Below are 25836 nucleotides of genomic sequence, written 5' to 3' on the forward strand. Positions count from 1 at the left end.
TCCCCATGCCCTTATAGAGACGGTTATACCTGAGATGGAGCCACCCGTGAATTTCAAGCGGATGGCGAGGTGGGAGCGAAACCGTCTGAGATCGGAACTCTATTGCTGTGAGCCAGGGAATGTTAAATTGGAGTTTAGCTCAGGGGAGTAGTAGTAGTAGTAGTAGTAGTAGTAGTAGTAGTAGTAGTTGTAGTATGTCTTTATTTATATGGCAATATACTAAATGACTTGCCTAGGCGCCACAGCTGTCTAATAAATTATTACGTGTAATTCAGTGAATAAAATGATGTTACCCGACAGGGTACTTCTCAAACCTTCCAGGGAAATATGCTCGGATTTCCCACAAGTACAGTCGTGATTGGTTGTGGAAAGTGAGCGACCCAGTCAGGAAAAACACATGTGAATAAAAAACATATATAAAAAACAATTAATGTGCAGGATTGTGATTCATTACTAAATAAATGTGCATAGATCTTGGCTCTGGGGGAGAACCTACTTACAACACAGTAAAGGGTAAGTTAGCTTATTTCTGATACTTATAGACGATGAAATGATTTGTGAGGTTTTCTTTGTGTAGGACTTTTTCTCCCCTCTTGAACTTCCCTTCTGAGGGTTACTCCAGGAAAGGTGTAGCTCAATTTCCCATGGTATGCATGTAAAAGAGGAGCAGAAAAAACGGCCAATAGTATAGCTTGCAGAGAACAAAGTTTTATAGGCAGTGAAATCGTAGGACATGTACTCACATTCAGTACACTGATATCATGCACATAAAGGTTTCTTTTGCGCTGTGTGCGCCCGCTGTGATGTCTCCCTGTCCTCCTCTGTTCCTAGTGCTGCCGTCGCCAATGGCGTCTGACGTCACTTCCGGTTGGTATCTGGTCGCATCCGTTGGTAGTGGACTGCGAGGCGCCGAACGGGGAATCACTGGGGAGTGCAGACGTCTAGGGTCTTTTGGTCTTCGCTTACAGTCAGCTGCAGCTTTGACTGAGTAAGCTCTGGATCAGGCTCTACGCGTTTCGCTGCGTCATACAGCTTCGTCAGGAGCGTCATGTCGCTCCTGACGAAGCTGTATGACGCAGCGAAACGCGTAGAGCCTGATCCAGAGCTTACTCAGTCAAAGCTGCAGCTGACTGTAAGCGAAGACCAAAAGACCCTAGACGTCTGCACTCCCCAGTGATTCCCCGTTCGGCGCCTCGCAGTCCACTACCAACGGATGCGACCAGATACCAACCGGAAGTGACGTCAGACGCCATTGGCGACGGCAGCACTAGGAACAGAGGAGGACAGGGAGACATCACAGCGGGCGCACACAGCGCAAAAGAAACCTTTATGTGCATGATATCAGTGTACTGAATGTGAGTACATGTCCTACGATTTCACTGCCTATAAAACTTTGTTCTCTGCAAGCTATACTATTGGCCGTTTTTTCTGCTCCTCTTTTACATGCATACCATGGGAAATTGAGCTACACCTTTCCTGGAGTAACCCTCAGAAGGGAAGTTCAAGAGGGGAGAAAAAGTCCTACACAAAGAAAACCTCACAAATCATTTCATCGTCTATAAGTATCAGAAATAAGCTAACTTACCCTTTACTGTGTTGTAAGTAGGTTCTCCCCCAGAGCCAAGATCTATGCACATTTATTTAGTAATGAATCACAATCCTGCACATTAATTGTTTTTTATATATGTTTTTTATTCACATGTGTTTTTCCTGACTGGGTCGCTCACTTTCCACAACCAATCACGACTTTATTTATATGGCGCCATAAATATACATAGCGCTTCACAGTAATAATACATGTTGTAATCATATAAATAACAAATAATATAAATAACAGGTCATGGGAATATGTGCTTCAGACATAAGAGTAACATTAAGGAAGAGGAGTCCCTGCTCCGAGGAGCTTACAATCTAATTGGTAGGTAGGAGAACGTATAGAGACAGTAGGAGGGAATTCTAGTAAGTGCGTCTGTAGGGGGCCAAGGTTTATGCATCATGTGTTCAGGATTATCCACAGTGCTATTCATATGCTTCTTTAAGCAAATGTATCTTAAGGTGGGTCTTAAAGGTGGATAGAGAGGGTGCTAGTCGGGTATTGAGGGGAAGGGCATTCCAGGTGCGGGACAGTCAGTGAAAAAGGTTTAAGGTGGGAGAGGGCTTTAGATACAAAGGGGGTAGAAAGAAGACATCCTTGAGAAGACCGCAAGAGATGGGATGGTGCATAGCGAGAAATTAGGGCTGAGATGTAAGGAGGGGATGAGGAGTGTAAAGCTTTAAAAGTGAAGAGGAGAATTGAGTGTGAGATGTGGGATTTGATAGGAAGCCAGGAGAGGGATTTCAGGAGGGGAGACGCGGAGACAGATTTAGGAAAGAGTAGAGTGATTCTGGCAGCAGCGTTTAGGATAGATTGTAGGGGAGACAGGTGAGAGGCAGGGAGGCCGGACAGCAGGAGGTTGCAGTAATTGAGACGGGAGAGAATGAGGGCCTGAGTCAGAGTGTTAGCAGTCGAGCAACAGAGGAAAGGGCGTATCTTTGTTATATTGCGGAGGAAAAAGTGACAAGTTTTAGAAGCGTTTTGAATGTGAGAGGAGAATGTGAGAGAGAAGCCGAGTGTGACCCCTAGGCAGCGTGCTTGGGCTACTGGGTGAATGATCGAGGGGAGGAAGAGGATTGGTGGGATAGCCTTTCTAGTGAGTCCTTTGAGTCTGGATGGGAATCAGTGATAGGAGTAGCGCCTGTAGTTAAGGTATTCCTTAAATGTGCCTCTTCTCCTTCTCTTCCCCTAGAAGAAGACGTAGTAGCTTACTACATGAACAAATGGAAAGTAAGCAGGCCCATTTATGTGGACAGAGACCAGGCACTACCAGGGCCTTAGTTAGGAAGCCAGACCAGAATCATTATTATTGATGAGGTTCTCCATGTTAGAAGGGACCCAGAGTTGTGCATAGGCAGCAGTCAGGGAGTTGTTCACTAAATTGTTCACTATAAAGCTGTATGTGCTGTGTAAACAGGTGTACTATCATATATAGCAAATGTGATCATTTCTGTGTGCAATATTTCTTGTTATGTTCCAGGATACACATCTAGACGATGGTACCCGAAAATTTAATTCCACCAAAGGGTTTATGCAGCCATGCCACCTATGGGTACTAGCCTGCCATACTCCTGACAGTAAGCCATGGTAGAATCAGGCAGCCAGTAGTCTGTATGGGGTTTTCCCCATCCTTGGTGCTGCATGTGAGTGACAGTGGGAGGCGGTGCCATCAGGCCTGAGCATGTCCAATCATGGAACATACCTGGTGCTCTCCTCCGAGCTGTACTTAAGGGCAGTGCTGCCCCAAATTTTGTAGTGCCTCTCCCCACTTGAGAGAGGCAGGGATCACACAGGATAGCCTGGAGCTTGGCCTACCCTGTTCCTCTTCCCTCGGGGGTTAGTGAGTGATACCCTATACCCCTGGCCCTGCTATAGGGCCAGGGAAGAGCCAGGAAAGCTGCAGGGGCCCTGATATGTGGTGGTAGTCCAGGGACCATCCTCAAGTTGACCATCCCAGAGACTGCAGTGGGCAGAGACCTGCCGTGTTCCTGTACTGTCAGACCAAGAGAATAAACCGTTCCTGTTGTTACACTCCTGCCTGGAGTGTGATCTTACTGGGGGAAGAGGTGATAATTCTACTGTGGGAGATCATCTTCACCTATCTGGAGCTTACAGCAAATGGAGGCGCTGCACTGCTAGAGAACAATGTGGGTAATGTACCCCAGAAAACTGATCCTGTGTCCCCACTACCACCGGCGGACAGCCCAGCCCTCCTGTTACCAGCAGGTATCATGCACCACACGACCAGTAATGGCAAAATCTCCAAAAGGGTGGGGGAAACACCGTTACACACACACACACACACACACACACACACACACACACACACACACACACACACACACACACACACACACAAATAACCACACGTTTGGGGGTAACCCCTTCGTCGGGTAACAGTATGCACATTCATGCCTGCAAAAAGTACACGGATTCAAATGTCAATTTGACTTTAGTGTGATTCTTATTGAGTGTGTCACAGAATCCACATTTATAGGACATATTAAAACAATAAGTATTTATCATACCTGTATGCGTGTAAGTATAAATGTCGATTTCTGGTTTTTTGGGGGAATCTGTAATTAGAGAACATTGGCACTTAACATATATCATCAAATGGATTTTTAATGACAGATATCTGAGATTGGGAACTTTGTGTAATGATACAGTTTCTCAATCTTCACTAAGGGGTTAATTCTGTATGGTCCAAAGCGGTCGTTCAGGATATTGATGGGGATTAGTGCCCGAAAACATATACAGTACTGCACTGAGCACAGAGTGAAGAACAGCGCCAAGGAAGACAATTTTTCTATAAGGACTATCTGTATAGGATTTCAATTATCCAAGTGACCTTCCGGCTGCAGGACTTCAGAGCTACAGTAGGTGGTCATTCAACACTTATAGCACGTATATAATTTATTAAAATTGATTGGGTATTTGCTTCATATTACATTATTTGTAACATATAATTTGCACATTATATACACTATTATTTTGGGTATAGCACTGAAGTTGTGTATTTTTCCATTTCCACTATTTCATATAAACTGATTTATCACAACTATCAACTTTCCATCCCTACAGTACATCTGGATTATTCTGTTTATTCTCCTTTTTTTATAACGTTGTATCCAATAATCTCAGTGGGATCTTTCTATCCTTTGAAGTTCATGGGGTTTCTCTCTAGATCTATTCCCCAGTTATATCTTTGCTTTACAGTATATGATGGCTACAAGAATAGTAGCATTTTTTTCTGAAGCCAAACAAATTCTGTAGAAAAGAGAGATGAGAAGGATTTCCTTGTCCAGTGTCCCCAGTGTATTACAGCTGAGTGCAGCAGGGAAGTTACATACTTACACAGCACACTGATATTCACAGCTTTGCTGGTGTGCCCATGTGCGTTCCATGCTGAGCACATGTATGTACCAGCCTCACTGGGTGTTATTCTCAGCAGCTTCAGCTCCAAATACTGTCCAGACATAGAGCTGATAAACCTTTTCTTTCCAATCATCCAGGTCATTTTAGCCCGGGGGTTACTGTCCACTGAGCATCTCATAGTCAGGTCGTACCCTTCCTTAACAACCACAGGTTTGCTATCCTTTGGGTAAAAAGGTTGTGCTAAAAATAAATTGAAAAAAAGGAAGCAGGCTGTGTAAGGAATACGCATGGGTAGGACACATAGTATATAAAGTGTAACTGTATAAAATGAAAGAGTTGATTGGATTTATGACAGGGTATGAGGAAAAGGATAAGATGGAATCCTTGTGTATAATAATTAAAAAGGATTGGGTTGGGAAGTATAAAATGAAGAAGACAGGACAGGGTGCAGGGTGTATAAGGAATAAGACAGGATGGGGTGCAGGGTGTATAAGGAATAAACAGGACAGGGTATCTAATATGTGTAAATTACAGGAACAAAGTAGCAGACACATTAGTAACTAGAGTTGCAACATTTCAGATGTGTCTTGCTGTCTTCTCCTCTCTTCCTGTTTTGTTTTTACCCTCAATGCCCCCCTTCCCACCCTACCCTACGTTCATCCACCATGTGACATGGTACACACTTCTATGTTTTCAGAAGTACCTGGCCGAGGGATGTGAGCAGGTGACCACCCTGACTGGCTTTGTTTGGCCCTTTGCAACGTCTCTGTGCAACTTTTCTGCATTGCGAGGTGTATGATAAACATTGGCAATATGTTTTGGCAGTAGCCCAATATTGCCACGTATTGGAGGTGGGGACAGGGGGGAGAGAGACACATGCAAAAAAATGGACACACCTCAGAAACCGTATCTGGGAAATATAGCGTCAAAAGCATAAACAATTAGCACATTACTCAGGTATCTCAGCTGTGCCCATTTTCTTCTGTATAGGTGCCTCGCTGCGTGGTGTTTGAAGGTTTCTTTGAAAGAATATTTATAGCCCTCTCTCTCATATCGTATAGTGTCTGAATTGTATACATTGGAACTAAGGTAGGCCAATGTCACTTTTTAAAAAATCAAGCGTCAAATATTCACACGTGCGAATAAACGTATTATATTATAATATTAGCAGTAAATTAGAATTTGGTCAAAAAATGTGTAGATCTCTAGTGGCCCCAAATTCAAAATCGGAAAAAAAACCCATCACAATTAAAAAATAGTAGTGTACAGTAGTCTCCTGCTAAAAATGTCTTTCTTGATAGGGTAGCAGGCTTAATATCTTTGTGTCACGGGTGACCAGGGTTATTAACACCTTTTCTTACCAGAATCATTTGATTGAGCAACACAGCAGTAAAATAAATTGTAATTTATTCCAGCATTTTACATACGCACAAAGTAACACAATTTACACTGAAAACACACTTACTGGGAACGGCGCTAACAAAATAAATCTTCTTTAAAACGAAAAGTTAACAAACGACCTCTGTAGGAGCCCTTTCCAATGACCGGGTGGTACTCATTAAAGTTCTGGAACACAATTTGGCATGCAATCCCAGCCGCGACTGCTACGTCTTCTAAAAGCGGGACTTAGGAAATTTGAGTCAAAATCTCTGAAGCTGGCTCACATCTATTATTTACAGAGCATCTGTTAATTTGCCGCTGATGGTTTGGCGCTTGGAATCTGAGGTCCTGATTGGCTGCAAGGTTTCTAATAGGTTTTAGAGTCTTATTCAGAAACCACTACAACCAATCAGTGCGTGGGAATTCTCCTGCCAGCCAATCACCGATTTGCCGGTATACTGAAGCCGGGTGGGTACCGATTTGGGGTCTGCTAAGGGACATGCGCCAACCTGGCACCTCTGCCTCTTAGCATATCGAGCCCCCCCGCTGTCCAGGCTCTGCAGAGTCTGGGAAAGGGCAAATGGTCACCGGATAGCCCTTTGTTAGCCCAGGATGGAGGTATTCAGGTATAACTACAGTACTCCTCCTGTTTTAACACCTTGGCATCCATGAGGCTTTCAACTCCGGGTCTTTAGTAGACTCAGTGGAGCCAAGCTTGGAAACCATCTGGTCCTTCTGAACCACAGACTTGGAATCCCACAGCCACACATATAATGTTACAAGCATTCACATTTATTAAATAAAACCTTTAATAAAATTATCTTTGCTTATGTGTCTGTAACAGGGGACATATCCCTGTTCAGTAATGTGCCTTTAATCTAGCAGTGTGGTAGTTAATTACTAAATACCACCTGCCTGCTCTTCCCCCGAGCGCCGCCGGGCCCCCGCAGTGCCGCCAGAGTGCTCCCTCCCCCGCAGCAGTCACCACCATGGCGCTCTCCCCCCAGCATCGCTAGGCGCCGCACTGGGCCCCCGCAATGCTACCAGGCTGCCCCCGCAGCAGTTACCACCGTGGAGCCCACCCCCCAGCGCCGCTGGGTCCACGCTGTGCCCCAGGGTGCTAGAAAAAGCTTGCCTTTGAGACAGGAAGTAACTCCTCCCTAGCTCTGACTGAGAGCTGACCTTTGGAGAGACAGAGCAGAGGTTCTTGAGTCCCAGGAGAGACTGACCAAAAGAAACCCAGATCTCTGGAGCTGACCAGTCTTGAGCTCTGCACAGCAGAGCTGAATTCAAGACACAGGGAAAACTACTACACCTGAAGCTGAACCAGGAAGTGAGATTTTCCCTCCAAGAAACAGATAAGACTTTTATTCTTAAGAGACTGCTTATTTCATGTTACAGTATATGTTTTGGGGCTGCGAGAACTGCTTGACTAAGAGAGATGTGAATTATTGCATAGTGTTTCACTAGAAATACTCCCAAGTGAATAGAAGCTTTGTTCCCCCCCCCCCCCCTGTTTTTGGATGGATTTCCTGATGAAAAGGAAAAGGCACAATAAAGCCTTATTATAATTTCACATTATAAACGTCTCCAAATTGTGTACCTCTGTGAACGTCCGTCTACAGTGTCTTTGTGTTTTAACAGGTATAAGTCTTGTGGTCCGGTGTCAGGGATAGAATAAGAATGTGTTCCCTAAACTTGCCAGCCTTATCCTTGGCACACTGCACAACCCTGACTTTAACTGTACCCACACAATAAAAACCCTTGCAGCTCTCTGACATAGCTGGAGTACTCCCTTAAGCCCCTATACCAGGTTCAGGGTGACTTGGGCTTTGTCTGGGCATCCAACCTTATGATAGGGACCCCGGGACCGTTCTGGGGGTACTGTGATCCCCCATACCCTCTTTAATTTTCCAGTTTGTGCTGAAGCAGGGAACCCTTGCGGTGAGTCGCTAGAACGTTTCCAGGGTAGGAATTTGCCAGAGCACTGTGCTTTAATGTGCCCAAGAATCTTACCTGATTCTGGGGTACATCTTTGGGGTATCCCATAACTCAGAAACCCCGCTACATAGCAACAATGTGATTGAAGTTTTTCTGCAAAACCAACCCTCAAACCCACAGCCTCGCAAGCTCCGCTGCCCAGCACCCCTGGAAAGGCAAAACAAAGAAAATACTGAATTGTCACATCATTTATACACAGTCTTAATGATGCATACACGACAGTTGGTTCCAAGAGCTGACACTCTAGGACCTTTACACAGGGATCAGGGATAAACAAGTGGCTGAGCCTTTATTATTGAGCCTGGTTACCCCCTCACCGCCACACCTCCCACCTCAAGATTATGGGGGTCATGCACTAAACGGCAAAAAGTCACTTTTCGGCAAAAATGCCTACTACTATTCAGTAAGCTCCGAGAAGCCACTTTTCGCCGCCACTTGCCAGGTTTTCAAACACGCTCAATTCTAGTAGACCCGAGCAGCGTTTCGCCACTACTTGCCGCTCTAGTATTGAAATTCACGCAAATCCGTCCCGCCCCAAAAAGTTGGCAAGTTGGTGGAGAGAAGTATTGTCTAGGGTGGAGGGACAGCACTTAGAAAAAATCAGGTCTTTTTCGTGCATGGGATTGATGCCAGGGGTCCCAGAGCTGATACACATTAATACCAGCACCGGAGCCCCCTCGGCATGCACCCGGTTCTTCCCAGCAGGTGTCCCCCGTGTGTGTGGGTCCGCATGTGGTACCTGTGGGGTCCAGAGGTCCTCAGGTGATCTCCAGAGGTCCCCGCAGACCTAAGGAACCAACCCTGTATGTCAAAAAAATAAACATGGTCCTACATTAAAGTAAATCAACCGCAGCACCACCAAACACACGTACAGTACAGTAATGGGCAAAATAACTATTATCCAGATATATTTGTCCATAATTAAACACATTAACTAGCATAATAAAATTAATACAGTTCTACTTACCTCAGCAATATGAAGCCCCTCTGTCAGCAAGGTCCCTCTGTTCTCCGTTGCCAGAAAAATACATTGCAAATACATTCTAATATCACCTAACCCCTTAATCACCTTATAGGTTAATAACGGGAAAGGTAATTAAGGGGTTTGTGTATATATATATATATATAATAGATAGAGCCTGTCAGCACACTAATACAAAGCATAGGCAGATGCTAGCCCCATAGAGATAAACAGCATAGTTACCAGTCCGTGAACTAATAAAGGAGACAGCATACAGCAAGGGGTAGTCCAAAAAAAGATGTATTCAAAACATACTGTTACACAAATGCCAACGCATTGCCAAAGCTTGGCCCCCTGCAGATGCACTTACCAGAACTCCCTCCTACTGTCTCTGTACGTTCTCCCTACCTACCAATTAGACTGTAAGCTCCTCGGAGCAGGGACTCCTCTTCCTTAATGTCTAAAGCACTTATTCCCATGATCTGTTATTTATATTATCTGATATTTATTGGATTACCACATGTATTACTGCTGTGAAGCGCTATGTACATTAATGGCGCTATATAAATAAAGACATACAATACAATACAAACAAGCAAATTCCTGACACAAGACCATCCGGTGATGCCAGTACTGTACACCCTCTCAAAGATACACAAAAATAGTGTGACGCCTCCAGGCAGACCCATCATCTCAACTCGGGGGTCTTTATGTCACCCCCTCTCACAATTTGTGGACTTTTATATGCAGCCACTAGTAACAAAGATGGGATCCTATATAAAAGATACAACAGACTTTATCAATCAGATCAGTGATCTCCCCATGGATCCCACAGACTGCCTCCTCGTCACTTTCGATGTATCCAGTCTTTATACCAACATTCGCCACATTGATGGCTTGGACTCAGTTTGTATGAAATTTGAAGAATTTGGTGTTCAGAAAGGTCCACCAGTAGAATTCCTAATGCTGCTGATAGAGGTTATTCTGCACAAAAACTTCTTTAGATTTGAGAAACACCACTACCTACAACTTACCGGGACCGCCATGGGCTCAAACATGGCGCCATCCTATGCAAACCTATTCATAGACCTATATGAGCGCACACATATTATTCATGATGAGATATATGGACAGTACATTGTGAAATATTTTCGTTATATCGACGATGTGTTCATGTTCTGGGCTGGCAGTGAGACGGAGTTGCTGGCATTTGTGACGGTCCTGAACGGTATTCCATCCACAATACGGTTTACCCTTAATTAGAACATCGATGAAATCGCTTTTTTGGATACTGTAGTATACAAATCTGATGGCTACTAAGCTCTATCGAAAAACCACTGATAAGAACTCATTTCTATGTGCCACCAGCCATCACCCACCTCCTCTGAAGATGGGTCTTCCTTATTCACAGCTCCTAAGAGTGAAGCGTATCACTACTGATCCAGATGAGATGCAGAGGGTACTCATACAGATGGCTGCGCGTTTTCGTGAGAGAGGCTATGATGCTCAAGACATCCGCTGCGCGTTGCAGAAAGTTGCACTGGTTGACAGGAGTGTTTTATTGACACCAGCACCTCTTGAACAGGTCATGGACCGAATGAACATCATTAGTACTTTCAGTACTGCATCTAATGGGATCAAGCGTAGTATACACAGCAATTGTCGCATCCTGGAGAACGACGAGCGAATGGGCATACATGCCAAGGAACCTTCATTGTTCTGCTTTCGACGTGGGCCCAACATAGGGGATATGGTCACTGGCTCAGATCCTGTAGACAAATACGCTACCTCAAAAACCTGGCTGGCTAAGAAACTCGAGTCTTATCGCTGCCACGGGTGCACAAACTGCCAGTTTATGCAGCTGGGATCGAGTTATAACCATCCACACACTGGCAGGTCCATTAAACTCAAACAAGCGCTAAACTGTGAATCCAAATTCGTTATCTATTACATCAAATGCCCGTGCGGACTCTTGTACATTGGCAAGACCGTACGAATGCTTAAAGAAAGAATGACGATGCATCGGACGACAGTCAGAAAAGCTATAGCGAGTGGGCCTGATGACATGGACCTAAAATGCCTTCTGGTCGCCAGACATTTCAAGGAAGCGAGACATTCCCTGGCAACACTCAGGTGTATGCCTATCCTGCAGGTCCCGATACCTCCACGGGGAGGGGACAGGGGCAGAACCTTGCTACACGAAGAGGCCAGGCTTATCTTCGAACTACGGACGGTGGCTCCCGGTGGCCTCAATGAAGAGTTTAAATTGGGGTGCTTTCTGTGACATTGATGCGTGGTCTACCTTCATTACATGTGCATGTTGTGTTTTGTTTAACATCATATTTGACTACCAGTGATTCCATGTATTTTCCATTGCTGAACTTTATTTGCACACCTGTATGTTCACTGTTGTTTTTATGTTTATGTCCCAGCAACTATGCATTTCCACACCTGGTTATTAATTCTTTTACGTTTTTATTATGTATTTGAGATCTCCTCCCTTCAGCTTAAACTGCCTGTAGTTGTTCCTATATCCTTTTTTGCCTCACGTATCCTGACCCTGCATGCTTGCGCAATGCTGTCCCCAGTGGCCTATCAGTGCTAATGCGCATGTGCAATGCTACTAGCTGGCGTCCGTGGTTGCCAGGGCATTCATTGATGCTCATTGCGGCTGGTAACAACTCGCAGTGGAATCAGCCCTATTGGCTGCTCGGCTCGCAGCAGCCTTGTTCGCGCGTGCGCAGTGGGGCCTGCATTGCGCCTGACAGCATGGGTCGAGGAATGGTGACGTCAGAACGGCCCGTTCTGAGTAGTTATTGAATCCCCTGTGTTGGGGGAGTGCCCTAGATACATTCATTGCAGCACATTGGTTGGAGCTGGAGATCGCCAGGTGAGGTGCATTATTGCATGGATTGGGTGCTGGTGATTGGTTGGATGTGATTTATGTTCACTTAGGGTGGAGTATATAGGTGGGTCACTCACAGTTGGTGGTTGCATGGCCCTGAGGAAGGTCTCCCTGTGGGACCGAAACGTTGGCATTTGTGTAACAGTATGTTTTGAATACATCTTTTTTTGGACTACCCCTTGCTGTATGCTGTCTCCTTTATTAGTTCACGGACTGGTAACTATGATATATATATATATATATATATATATATATATATATATATATATATATATACAGTGTTCGACAAACCTATACATTTGCTCGCCCCGGGCGAGTGGATTTAACCCCCGGGCGAGTAAATATTGGCCCAAGCAGCACACGTTTGGTACTAGGTGGCGAGTAGATTTTTTTGTGTGGCGAGTAGATTTTTTGGTGATTTGTCAACCACTGTATATATATATATATATATATATATATATATATATATATATATATATATATATATATATATATACATATATATATACACATACATACATACATACACTGACCCTTTGAAAAAGTCACCCGAGAGTGACGAAACGCGTCAGGGAGCGTCATCACGCATTACGTCACGGACATCACGTCACCACGTTGCGCATGAACAGGCCGGTTCGTGTGTGTAACAGCTACAGGCCATACAGCAAGGAGATCTTCTGAGGACTCCAATACGATGCTGGTTTACTTCTTCCACGCTTGGATAATATCCTGATGACTGCGGATCGTCTACATCCAGAGATTGACATCAGAGACGAGCAAAGACAAGTAAAGACACCGGATGGTGGGATTTATTCACGACATGCTTTTAACTTCCTTACCCTTATGAGTGAGATTTCTCCCCCCCCCCCTCTTCCCTTTATTAAATATACAGTTACACACTATGGGGCGTGCGCTCTCTTCTCTTTCTCCTCACTATATATATATATATATATATACACATACATACATACACTGTATTAAAAAATATATATATAGAAAAACATTACATACATACATATATACATATATATACACACACACACACACACACACACACACACACACACACACACACACACACACACACACACACACACACACACACACACACGATTAACCAATATACAAATAAATGGTTAACGATTAACAAAACATGCCCAAATAAAAATACCACATCTCCAAATCAATACATCACATTGCATCTCCAAATTAAAATATTATTGTTAGGATTCAGGGGTCACTCAGGGCCACCAACAGCGGGGGACAAAGGGCACGGGCGTCCCGGGCCCCGTGAGTCAGGCGGCCCTGGCCGTTATATTTAAAAAAATTATTATTTTTTTAAATGGTGGCGATTGCGCTTGTGCAGAGCTGAGGTCCCACAGGGTGTCTGGCCTGCTGCCTGTGGGCCCTGCCTGATGCCTTTGGGCCTGGCCTGACCCGCTCCGCTCCCCCCCCCATCGCTTCCTTGATCCCCAAATGGGATGGAGGGCGGGGAAGCGCCAACCCTGCCCCCCCGCGTGCGCCTCCTGCCCCATGTAGCAGCCGCGGGGGATGCTGCAGCCGCCTGCCAGCCTTGCGCCCCGCCCCAAGAGCTTCCCGCGTGCCAACCCAACAGCAGCCGCGGAGGATGCTGTAGCCGTCCGGCATCTCGCCCCCCCCAGCTGCCCACCTCCCATGCGCCCCTCGAGCCCACCTCCCGTGCGCCCCCCAAGCCCACCTCTCATACGCCGACCTCCCACGTCCCGCCCGGCCAGCTGCCAAGGGGCAAGGAAGAAGGAAGCAGCACCCACCCAGTCAGGGTATGTCACCCACTCAACTGTTACTGTCACCCACCACCCAGTCACTGTCACCCACCACCCAGTCACTCTCCCACCCACCCACTCACTCTCCCAACTCACTCTCCCACCCACTCACTCACTCTCCCACCCACTCACTCTCCCACTCTAACGGATCAGGGGACTTGCGCTTCCCAGCGTGTCCTCGTCACCCCAGATCCCACGGCGGCTAGCTGTCCCTCTTCCTTACGTCCCCATCCTCCTCTCTGAGCCGTTCCTCCGCGGCGCGGTCTGCACACTCAGGCACATGTTCAGCGCATGCGCGCGGCTCCCGCACTGAGCGCGCGCTCCCAATCGCTTGTAACTTACCATGGTACACGCGCCCCTCTGCGTGCCTCTGTCATCCCAGCCCTTACCGTACCTGGCTCCTCCGCTCCTCCTTCCCTTCTGCCTCCCGTGCCAAACACCTCCTCAGCGATACGCCCCTCAAGCCCTGCTACACGCGCGGTGCGTGCGCATAACAATCTTACAGAAGGCGTGCGCACCCGCTCTAGTTATCAGCCGTCCCTAAGCACTGGCTCTGCCCCCCGTCGGTTGCAGGCAATCACCTTGGATTACCTCCCTGTCTCCTCCCCTGCTCTCACAGACCTATCCCTGCACTCACCCACTCAAACCTCTGCTCCACCCCTCACCCCTATTGGTCCTTCTTCCCATATAACCCCACTCTGTTCTCTCAGTCCTTGCTCTGCATAGCTTTCCAGTAGCTCCTGTGTGTGCAGTGTCTATGCCTAGCTTCCTTGTCTGTTTCAGCTCTGGTTCCTGTCCCTGCCCCTGTTTGGATTCCTTTGGTTTGAACTTGAACTCTGCCTTCTCCTGCCCTTGAACCATGGCTTTCGGACATCACTATGCTGCTCTCTCCAACCCCTGAACTCTGTCTCTTGGACATTACCCTCCGACCTCTGGCACCTCGGACTCAGCAAGTATAACATTAACCCTTACTCACCAGGCCCGGCAACGCAAATTACCCACTCCGTGCACGCCCTCACTGCTGTGGACTCAGTACTGGGGACTGGCCAGGTCTGCGGGTATACAGGTGTTACATTATGCAGAGCCCAACAAATGCAGACCCCCCTGAGGTGGGCCAAGGTGTTTCCATGGAACATTGGCAATTCCTAAGCGATCAACTTACCAATGTTACACAGCAACTTTCTAATTTATCTCTCCGGGAATCTCCAGTGGCACCGTCACCCCCGGCCCCAGTGTCTATAAGCAATCTGGGACCACGTATTCCATCTCCCAACCGGTATGACGGGGACCCCCTCGCTTGCCGAGGATTCTTGAATCAGTGCGAAGTCCAATTCGAGATGTCCCCGTCCCACTTCCCTACTGGTCGTACCAAGGTGGTCTACATCTATGCCCTACTCACTGGCGACGATCTCGCATGGGCTTCTCCTCTCTGGGAACACAGACCAGACATAACCCAAGATTACCCAAAATTCCGGCGTGAGTTCCAACAGGTTTTTGACACACCAGCGCGTAGGGAGACTGATGCTTTTTCCTTGTTCCATCTCTCTCAGGCTCGTAGGTCAGCTGCAAGATACGCGGTGGAGTTACGCAGCATCGCTGCCGAAACCCAGTGGAACAATGAAGCTCTCGCTGCGGCATACTGGCACGGGTTGTCCAAATCTCTCAAAGATGACCTTGCAGCTCACACTCGGCCTTCATCCCTTGAGGAACTCATTGCCCTCAGTATCCTGATGGATCAGCGCACTCAAGAATGACGCCACGAGCGTCACCGTTCTCGTTCTCTCTCGTCTCTGCCTGTTTCTCCTAGGTCTCCTGCCTTGGACTTCCCTGCGTTGGACGCCCCTGAACCAATGCAAATCGGTAGCCAACAGCTTCGGGCTGCTGAGAAATCACAACGCAGTGAAGAAGGTCTCTGCTATTATTGCGGTTCCCCAGAACACCGCCTTCGTCACTACCGCTTGAAACCGGGAAACGGGAACGCCCAGTAACGGTAGAGGGGCTTTTACTGAGTACTATTTCTACTTGTCCCTCTCTCTCTAAGGAACTACAGAAGAAGATACTACTCCCTATAACTCTTGTGGGTCCTGATCTTCAAATAGAAGTTGAAGCGTTCATCGACTCCGGGTCTGGTGGTAACTTTCTTGATCACTCCTTTGCTTGCAACAACCAAATCCCGTTAGTCAAGAAAAAGTCGCCCATCGGCCTGGAGGCTATCAACGGTCGACCGCTCCAACCAGCCTTCATCATTTGGGAGTCTATTCCACTTACCCTGACCACCGCGGATAGTCAAACCGAGGTAATGGTCTTCGATGTTTTCCACTCCCCTACTGTCCAGTTTATTCTGGGATTGCCGTGGCTCCAGCTTCACAACCCGCGTATTGATTGGACCAATGTTTTGCCAATCCAATGGGCTGCTACCTCAGAGAAGACGGTAACTCCTTCTGTTGCCGTGCTCGCTGGCCTTGACACCACCTCATCTTCCCACTCTGCTTTGCCGAAGGTATACCATGAGTAATTAGATGTCTTCAATAAGACACAGGCTGAGGTGTTACCCCCCCCCCCCCCATCGCTTTTATGGCTGTCCCATTGATTTAATTCCTGGAACCATACTCCCCAAGTCTAAAGTCATACTCCTTATCTGTGCCAGAGACGGAAGCGATGACGTCATACATCCAGGAGAATCTTAAGAAAGGGTTCATCCGGAATTCCACCTCCCCCGCCGGGGCAGGCTTCTTGTTCGTGAAGAAGAAGGATGGCTCTTTAAGACCCTGTATTGACTTTCGAGGACTTAACAAGATTACGGTAAAAAAACGTTACCCCCTTCCTTTAATTTCAGAACTCTTTGACCGTCTACAAGGAGCCTCTATATTCTCCAGACTCTATTTAAGAGGAGCCTACAATCTTATTCGAATAAGAGACGGGGACCAATGGAAAACTGCGTTTAACACGCGTTCGGGACTGTAACAGGGGACTTATCCCTGTTCAGTAATGTGCCTTTAATCTAGCAGTGTGGTAGTTAATTACTAAACACCACCTGCCTGATTAGATTGTTTACAAAAACCTGTTTGTTCAGACAGGAAGTGACTCTCTTTAGCTCTGACTGAGAGCGGACCTTTCGAGAGACAGAGCAGAGGTTCTTGAGTCCCAGGATAGACTGACCAAAAGAAACCCAGATCTCTGAAGCTGACCAGTCTTGAGCTCTGCCAGCCACACAGCAGAGCTGATTGCAAAACACCAAATAAGACTTCTAAACCTGGATGCTGATATTTTTCTGTGCACGCATGGGTGCGGTTCCAGGAGAGCAGAGAAGCTTACTCTACAGCAACTAAACAGATAAGACTTTCCTTATTAAGAAACTGCGTATATCTGCTTATTTTCATGTTATGTGTTTGGGCTGGGAGAAGCTTAACTAATGGAGATGTGAACTAATTGCAAGGATTTCACTAGAAATACTCCCAAGTGAATGGAAGCTTTGTTCCCCCCCCTGTGTTTGGATAATTTCCTGATGAAAAGGAAAAGGCACAATAAAGCCTATTATAATTTCACATTATAAACGTCTCCAAATTGTGTACCTCTGTGAACGTCCGTCTACATTTGGTGTCTGAAGTGGGATAAGTGGCGTCCTTGTAGTTAAAAAGGACCGGAGATTTTTATGTGAAATTTTTTTTTAATGCTTTTTGCCTACAAACAGTTTGAGAAAAAAAAAAAACCTCATGCAGCAGAGATAGGAATTAAAGGGATACACACCACTGAAACTTACAAAAACCCAGAAGAGACTGCTGAAGTAGCTAAACCTTATTTTGCCTATCACAAAGTGTAATATGGTCATTGAAATAGGGGTCTTTGCCTTTCAGCCATAGTTAGGGTTCAAGAAGTGAGTCAGCCCTTGGAAAGGGATAGGTGTTTGTTGTTTTCAAAAGTTTCGCTGAAGCAGTGAATACATTTGGTGACCCACGAGTGGTACTGATTTTGCAGATAAAGGTTGCCACACCGCATAGGAATTCCAGCTGTGAATGGAGTATATGCAGAAAAGTGTGAAAATTGATACAAGACTGTGCTGAAGCAGGGGAATTTTTAGCAAACCAATGCGGAGTGTAAAATTGCCCTATATCGGGAAAAAGTGATTTCTGAACTGTGTAAAAGGTTTTTTCAAAACCAATTGCTGAATGTTGAGTCACCCTGCCGGAATGAAAGAAATAGTCCACTGCAAAGAATGTTTTTTTTCTGCACGTAAAAAAGTCTGCCTATATATATCTTGGGAGCAAAAACAGACACCCAAAGTGTGAAGTGTGAATGCCATAATACCCAAAGATGAGACTGAAAATTACTGAACTCAGGCAGAAAACCAAATTCTGTTGCTGAAGCGGGGAGATTGCACCTAGCAAGAAAATGGTGTAAAGCAAATAGACTTTTTTACCTAGCAACTGCACATCTTGTATACCTGATAAAAGAAAATGCATGCACAGTACTGCTGATATTGAAAAAAAAAGAAAAAATGATCTAAGAAAGAAAAGTCTACAGAGATGCCTGTGAGAGCTACGACCTCTACAAGCAAAATATGCCCATCTGTAGGACTACCACAATTGGGGGTTCTAGCAAATACAGTGGCAACAGCTGCAATAGCGCCTCCTGAGGTCAGGAAGAAAATTACACCTGATAGCCTAAAAATGGAGGACAAGATGCAGCGTTCCTGTAATGAACCCTACCCCACGGAAGAGTGGCCCTTCCAATCCAATAAAGAGGAAGACATCTCTTACGGGGAACCCAAACCGAGTCACACCCACAAAACACCCCAAGAATGGTGGGGGTGCCTGAACTCGGCACGAACAGAAAAGACCGCTCCCTTTGATGACGAATATGATCAACAGGAGACAGAGCGGGAGCAGCAGATCACCCAATATTTCTGTCAGCTAAAGCAACTGCAAGAAAAGCCTGGCGTATATAATGAAGCTGCTAAAATTTCAAATGAAGATGGAGACCCCAATATCCCTGCAGGGACGGTGTCATCCAAATCAAAAAGGCGAAAAAAAAAAAAAAAAAGCAGTTCTTCACTTACCGTGGAAGGGATAGACACGTCCGAAGATCCTGTGGAGGAAAAGGGGGACCGAGTTGCCCTGCAGCCTAGAGAAAATGGAGAATTCGTCCCACGGTTAACCGAATATCCAGAGGGCCCAAGGCAGAAGTCGTGTACCCAAAGAAGTGTCTGTCCGGTGCCAACAGTGAGGAACCCTCAACTAGTCATCCCAGGGAAGTGGAGCCGGAACCAGTGAGTGACGATCCCTTGACCAGCCCTGAAGACGCCCTGAAAATTGCCAGGCATGACTGTGATCTGCTCTGTGAAGAATTAGGAAGAGAGAGAAAAAATAATGCTGAGCTACAGAAGACTGTGCTCGCAATTTATTCTGCGGCCAAGACCGAATTGGAGGATCTCAAGACTGAGCTAGATACTGCAAAGGCTACTATCTCCGTCATGGATGAAAAGCAGAGCCAATCTGATAAAATGGTGGCTACGCTAAAGCGGAAGTAAGAGGAGGCACTGAAGCAGATGACAGTCTTCCAGCAAGAGGTTCACACTCTTCGTATAGAGCTTGATGCCTCACATCATGAGACCAACAGCTGCCGCACAGACCTGGAAGTTTCCAGAAAGGAACTACACAGTCTCACTGAGGAGCTGGACATTGCTAAAGAAACTATTGGTAATCTTGGTACAGTTCTCAAAGTCTCTCAGAAGGAGCTTCAGACCCTCAACGTAGAGAAGGAAGTCTCACGCCAGGAGATTGTCATTCTCAAAGCAGATGTGCGTAAATGGAAGGAGGACTGCAAAGAAGCCCTGAAGAATACAGAGACTGAAAAAGGAGAAAGTTCAAGATTAAAAAGAGAAAACTTAAAACTGAAAGAAGAAAATTTTCAGTTAACAGAAGAAGTCAAGGAAAAGTTTGACGCAGAGCACCGACTGCGTACACACATACAGTATGCTGAGGAGAAGCAGCAAACTCTACAGGAAGAAAAACTGCAGGCTGCTTATGTACGTCCCCACAGAGCAGTATGAGGAGCTAAAGGCCACGCTGCATGTCTTCAGAGCATCGTTGGAAGCGGAGCTTTGATACCAGGTGACTCTGTATGAGAGGGAGCGTGAGAAGGCTCAGAAACTGGAGCAAGAGCTGGAGAGACAGAGAGACTGTTCCATTCCCTTGAGTCAGTACACCAAGGAGAAAACAGACGCAGCGGCAACCTTGACGACAAAAATTACAGAGCTCCAGAATATGAAGGAGACTCTGATACAGATTCCTCCAATACGGAAAAAGGTATTGGCTCTGCCCAAGCACCAGTATCCCACAGTAACTAATGCCCATAAGGACAAGGGTACAGTGAGAGTTGGGGACTCCACGCAACTTCAAAACAAAAGTACGTAGTTTGAGCCACCAAAGAAAGCACTAGCCAAACCTACAGCTGCCCAACAGGCAACAAACAGAGGTAGGAGTGCAGAATCAAAGCCAGAAGAATCCTTAGCTGAAGAAGCTGAACTGGCGACTCCGTGGTGTGGAGAAGCTGCAGAAAGACCACTTCAAGAGCAGAAAACGCTAAGGGCTAGTCCTAACTGCTCTACAACTGTTGCCATACACTTTGTCTACAAAAAGAGGAGTGCCCGACGCAACAGAAATCTCAAGACCGCGCACGCGATAAAAAGACTTTACGTGGAAAAAGTCCTCCTCGAACGACTGAGGAGTGCTGATCTCAAGCATCTTCGGGAGGAGACAAAAATAAACTGGAGAAAGGGCTCCAATCCCAGCGGGACAGAGGGTTCTCTTCCTCCATCCACTCTCATTCAAGTCACAGAGATATCTAGAATGAGAGTGGAAGGATGGGCTTTGGCCGTGGTAAGCCCGAGCTTCCCACAAACAGGGGAGGTATGTAACAGGGGACTTATCCCTGTTCAGTAATGTGCCTTTAATCTAGCAGTGTGGTAGTTAATTACTAAACACCACCTGCCTGATTAGATTGTTCACAAAAACCTGTCTGTTCAGACAGGAAGTGACTCTCTTTAGCTTTGACTGAGAGCTGACCTTTGGAGAGACAGAGCAGAGGTTCTTGAGTCCCAGGAGAGACTGACCAAAAGAAACCCAGATCTCTGAAGCTGACCAGTCTTGAGCTCTGCCAGCCACACAGCAGAGCTGATTGCAAAACACCAAATAAGACTTCTAAACCTGGATGCTGATATTTTTCTGTGCACGCACGGGTGCGGTTCCAGGAGAGCAGAGAAGCTTACTCTACAGCAACTAAAAAGATAAGACTTTCCTTATTAAGAAACTGCGTATATCTGCTTATTTTCATGTTCTGTGTTTGGGCTGGGAGAAGCTTAACTAATGGAGATGTGAACTAATTGCAAGGATTTCACTAGAAATACTCCCAAGTGAATAGAAGCTTTGTTCCCCCCCCCCTGTGTTTGGATAATTTCCTGATGAAAAGGAAAAGGCACAATAAAGCCTATTATAATTTCACATTATAAACATCTCCAAATTGTGTACCTCTGTGAACGTCCGTCTAGAGGGACATTATGAGTATTTAGTCATTACGGTCTGCCTTTGCAATGCCCTTGCTGTTTTCCAAGAATTCATGAATGATATCTTCCGGACATTTTGGGAACGTTCGTCATCGTATATTCCCAAATTGGTTCTCTCTTGGCTTCGTGCTAATTGCCTCTGCGCAAAAATGGAGAAATGTATTTTCCATCAAACTTCCACAGCCTTCTTAGGCTATACAGTATAATCTCTGACAAAGGCTTCACCATGGATCCTGAGAAATTGAAATCTGTACTTGACTGGCCGATGCCGAATTCCCTCAAGGCCGTGCAACGCTTCCTTGGCTTTGCTAATTACTATCGGAAATTCATCCATAACTTCTCCACTATTGCTCTACCTATCACTGCCCTGACCAAGAAAGGTGCTGATCCGACTGTTTGGTCCCCTGAAGCCATTGAAGCCTTCGAATTCCTCAAAAAAGCTTTTGTGGCTGCCCCCATCCTTCGGCATCCGGATACTTCTCTTCCTTTAACTTTAGAAGTAGACGCCTCTGATGTGGGAGCCGGTGCAGTGCTTTCTCAGAGATCCACCCCACAGGAAAAACTCTATCCTTGTGGATTCATTTCCAGGAAGTTCTCTTCGGCCGCGAGAAATTATGATGTCGGGAACCGTGAGCTTCTGGCCATCAAATTGGTCCCCCAAGAATGGAGACATCTCCTCGAGGGTACCAAGGAGCCTGTAGCCATCCTCACCGATCACAAAAACTTATTGTACATTGAGGGGGCTCGTCGTTTGGGATCCTGTCAAGCTCGTTGGGCTTTGTTCTTCTCTCGGTTCAATTACACAATTTCTTATATTCCTGGCACCAAAAATATCAAGGCAGACGCTCGGTCTCGCCAGTTCTCTATGGAGAACGAATCTAACGAATCCTCGGAGACGATTCTTCCCGCTAAATGTATTATTTCCGCCAATAACTTTGATATCTTGGACGAAATTAATTAAGCCCAGGCTCATATTCCTAGGAGATTTAACGTGTCAGAAGGACGGTTGTACACGGCCTGCGTTTTCGCCATAAAATACTTCTGTGGGGCATTCTTCTAGATCTGCTGGTCATCCAGGCTTCAAGAGGACAGTAGATCTTATCAAACGGACCTTTTGGTGGCCTAAAATGAACAAGGACATTTTCGATTTCACCAGAGCTTGTCCGGTCTGTGCCTAGAGCAAATCCGCCCGACACAAACTTTCTGGTCTCCTCATGCCTCTTCCTATTCTGGAACAACCTTGGAAACATATCTCCATGGACTTTATTGTGAACTTCCCAATTCTAAAGGGATGAATACGATCCTTGTGGTAGTAGATAGGTTTGCCAAACATACACACTTTATACCCCTCAAGGGTCTTCCTAATTTAGCTACTTTGGCCGACCTTTTTCTAAGGAAATTTTCAGATTACACGGTGTACCTATTTTGATTGTTTCAGACAGAGGTACTCAATTCATTTCTAAGTTATGGCGAGCTTTTTCTCAGAGACTTGGTATTTCCCTTCTATTTTCCTCGGATTATCACCCACAAACCAACGGTCAGACGGAGAGAATGAATCAGACTCTGGAACAGTATCTCAGATGCTTCGGGTCTGAATCTCAAGACAATTGGGTGGATCTATTACCCTGGGCTGAGTTTGCTATTAACTCATTAAAAAACGAGTCCAAAAAGGCTGATGTAGTGTTTCTTCAGGAGTCGCACTTTAGCAGCAAAAGTGCCCCCAAATATTGGGATAAGAGCTTCAAAAGGTTTTATCTTTCCTCGGCAAGGACTGAAAAGAAAAGAGGAGTGGCGATCCTGCTGCACAACAATATCCCCTTTATAGAGGAGGTGGTTAAGAGAGATAAAGATGGTAGGTTTCTACTTATAGTAGGCACAATCCAAGCTCAGCCTATAACATTAGCTACGATTTATGCTCCGTGCGAGCAGGACCCCTCCTTCATTAAGAAGTTCTTCGATACATTGAGATCAGTTGCTAAAGGAGATATAATTGCGGCGGGAGATCTCAATGTGGCGATCAACCCAGGGATGGACAGGTCAGGCCCCCACAAGCCTAACAAGAGAAAATACATAGAGGCCTTACAGAAGGTACTTCGGGAGAGTCATCTAGTAGACATTTGGAGGGAGATGCACCCGCTAGAAAGGGACTACACATTCTTCTCTCACCCCCATTCCTCTTATAGCAGAATCGATTACTTCTTTGTCTCTAGCAGACTGGTCCCGCAGATCCCCCATACAGGGATCCATGATATTTCATGGTCGGATCATGAACCCATAGAGCTACGGTGCACTCAAAAATTCCTAGACAGGCCAGGAGCAAATTGGAAACTGAATTAGACTTTACTGAAGGTGCCAGGGACAGAACAGATAATTGGCGAGGAAATAGATCAATTCTTCCAAATTAATACTGGCAGTGTACAGTCCCATTTAGTTTTGTGGGAAGCGCACAAAGCAACCCTGAGAGGGACCCTAATTAAATTAGCATCTAAACGGAAAAGGGAGAGAAACGCGAAAATCACATCCCTCCAAACAAAGCTGAGAGACCTACTACTCAAGCCTAAGCGGGATCAGGGTCTGGCTATACTTAAAGAAATCCAAGATACTAGAATCGAGCTTAACTTAGTCTTGGCCTCCCAGGCAGAGAACACGCTGAGTTGGTCCAAGAGGCTATTCTATGATAAGTCAAACAAACCAGATACCTTACTGGCTAACAAATTGAGGAATAGACACCCAAATTATAGTATTCGGGAGATACGGCTAAAATTGGGAGCCAAAACAGCTAACTCAAAATTATAGTGGAGGAATTCAGGAGCTTTTATGAGGATCTTTATAATGGGGAAAAAGTGGCACATAATGGTAAAACCAAAAGAGTCATGAAGGACTTCCTGAAGGGCTCACACCTACCAAGATTGAGTGGTCGGAAAGGGAAGCTTTAGGGGCAGACTTTACTATAGAGGAACTTACCCAGGTTATTCAGAACCTCAAACCCTCGAAAGCACCTGGACCTGACGGGTTCTCCAACCTTTATTATAAAAAGTACATTGAGATTCTGGGGCCTCACCTCCTCAGAATGTTCAATGCAGTGCTAGAGGGGGCGGCGTTCCCGGAACAGATGCTCCAAGCATCTATCTCAGTAATATATAAGCCTGGGAAAGACCCATTAGATTGTTCGAGCTTCAGGCCCATTTCGCTTATTAACACCGATATCAAAATTTACGCTAAATTGCTGGCCAATAGATTAAGTCACATCCTGCCCAGACTCATACATCCAGATCAAGTCGGGTTCATAAAGGGTCGGCAAGCTGCAGATAACACCCGACAGATTATTGATCTGATAGATATAGCCAATGCACGTAAGATCCCAGTTATGATGTTGAGTCTGGATGCTGAAAAAGCCTTTGACAGGATTGACTGGCCGTACTTGAGGGCCACGCTTGGAGAGTTTGGGCTGGGGGCTCGGGTGATCAATGCTATCCTGTCATTGTACCAAGGTCCGGCAGCAAAAGTAGTCCACCAGGGATTCCCGTCGGACCTCTTCAAAATCAGAAGTGGCACAAGACAGGGGTGACCTTTATCCCCCTTACACTTCGCAATGTGCATAGAACCCCTAGCGGCCCAAATCAGACATAATCCCGACATACGAGGAGTTGAAGCAGGCTCACAGACGCACATTTCGCGGATGACGTCTTGCTAACAATCTCAAGGCCGCTTACATCCCTACCGAACCTATTCAACTTGCTAGGAAAATTTCTCGACATATCAGGCTTTAAGATCAACCAATATAAGTCTGAAGCCCTGAATATAAGCCTCCCGAAAGAGACAAAAAAATTGATACAGATCAATTTCAACTTTAATTGGCCAAAACAAGGGGTGAAGTACCTGGGGGTAGTCATCCCCAAAGAGTACAAAAGTATTTATCAAGCAAATTTCCCCAGACTGATCCGAGATCTAAAGGAAGAGCTCAGAAAATGGGCGTCGTTTAAAATATCCTGGATCGGTCGGATTCATAGCATCAAGATGAATCTCCTCCCACGCATTCTGTATCTGTTTCAGACGCTACCGGTGCCACTTAGACTGACAGACATACTCTCACTTCAGTCTGCTATTTCTAAATTCATTTGGGAGGGGAAAAAGCCGAGAGTAAAGGGTATGATTCTTAAAAAAACAACATTGGAGGGGGGCCTGGCGGTACCTTGTTTGATATCTTATTACAAAGCGGCACAATTAAGCCAAATTTCCCAATGGCACACAAAC

At 46.0% G+C, this 25836-nt stretch overlaps 1 protein-coding gene across 17 annotated transcripts in view; it reads right to left on the minus strand.

Annotated features, from left to right (window-relative positions):
- Positions 1-25836, minus strand: part of LOC142497911 (sialic acid-binding Ig-like lectin 16) — a 226293-nt gene that overhangs the window by 77504 nt on the left and 122953 nt on the right. For 16 of the 17 annotated variants that reach the window (XM_075606354.1, XM_075606346.1, XM_075606350.1 and 13 more), the window contains 2 exons: positions 4952-5212; positions 4123-4170 (listed from right to left, as the gene is read on the minus strand). The exons of the other annotated variant lie outside the window; for it this stretch is intronic. In XM_075606354.1, coding sequence (XP_075462469.1) covers positions 4123-4170; positions 4952-5212 — 309 coding nt within the window. The remainder of the gene's footprint in view (positions 1-4122; positions 4171-4951; positions 5213-25836) is intronic. 17 annotated transcript variants of the gene reach the window in all.

Source organism: Ascaphus truei, chromosome 6, assembly GCF_040206685.1.
Source record: "Ascaphus truei isolate aAscTru1 chromosome 6, aAscTru1.hap1, whole genome shotgun sequence".
NCBI classification, from domain to species: Eukaryota; Metazoa; Chordata; class Amphibia; order Anura; family Ascaphidae; genus Ascaphus; species Ascaphus truei.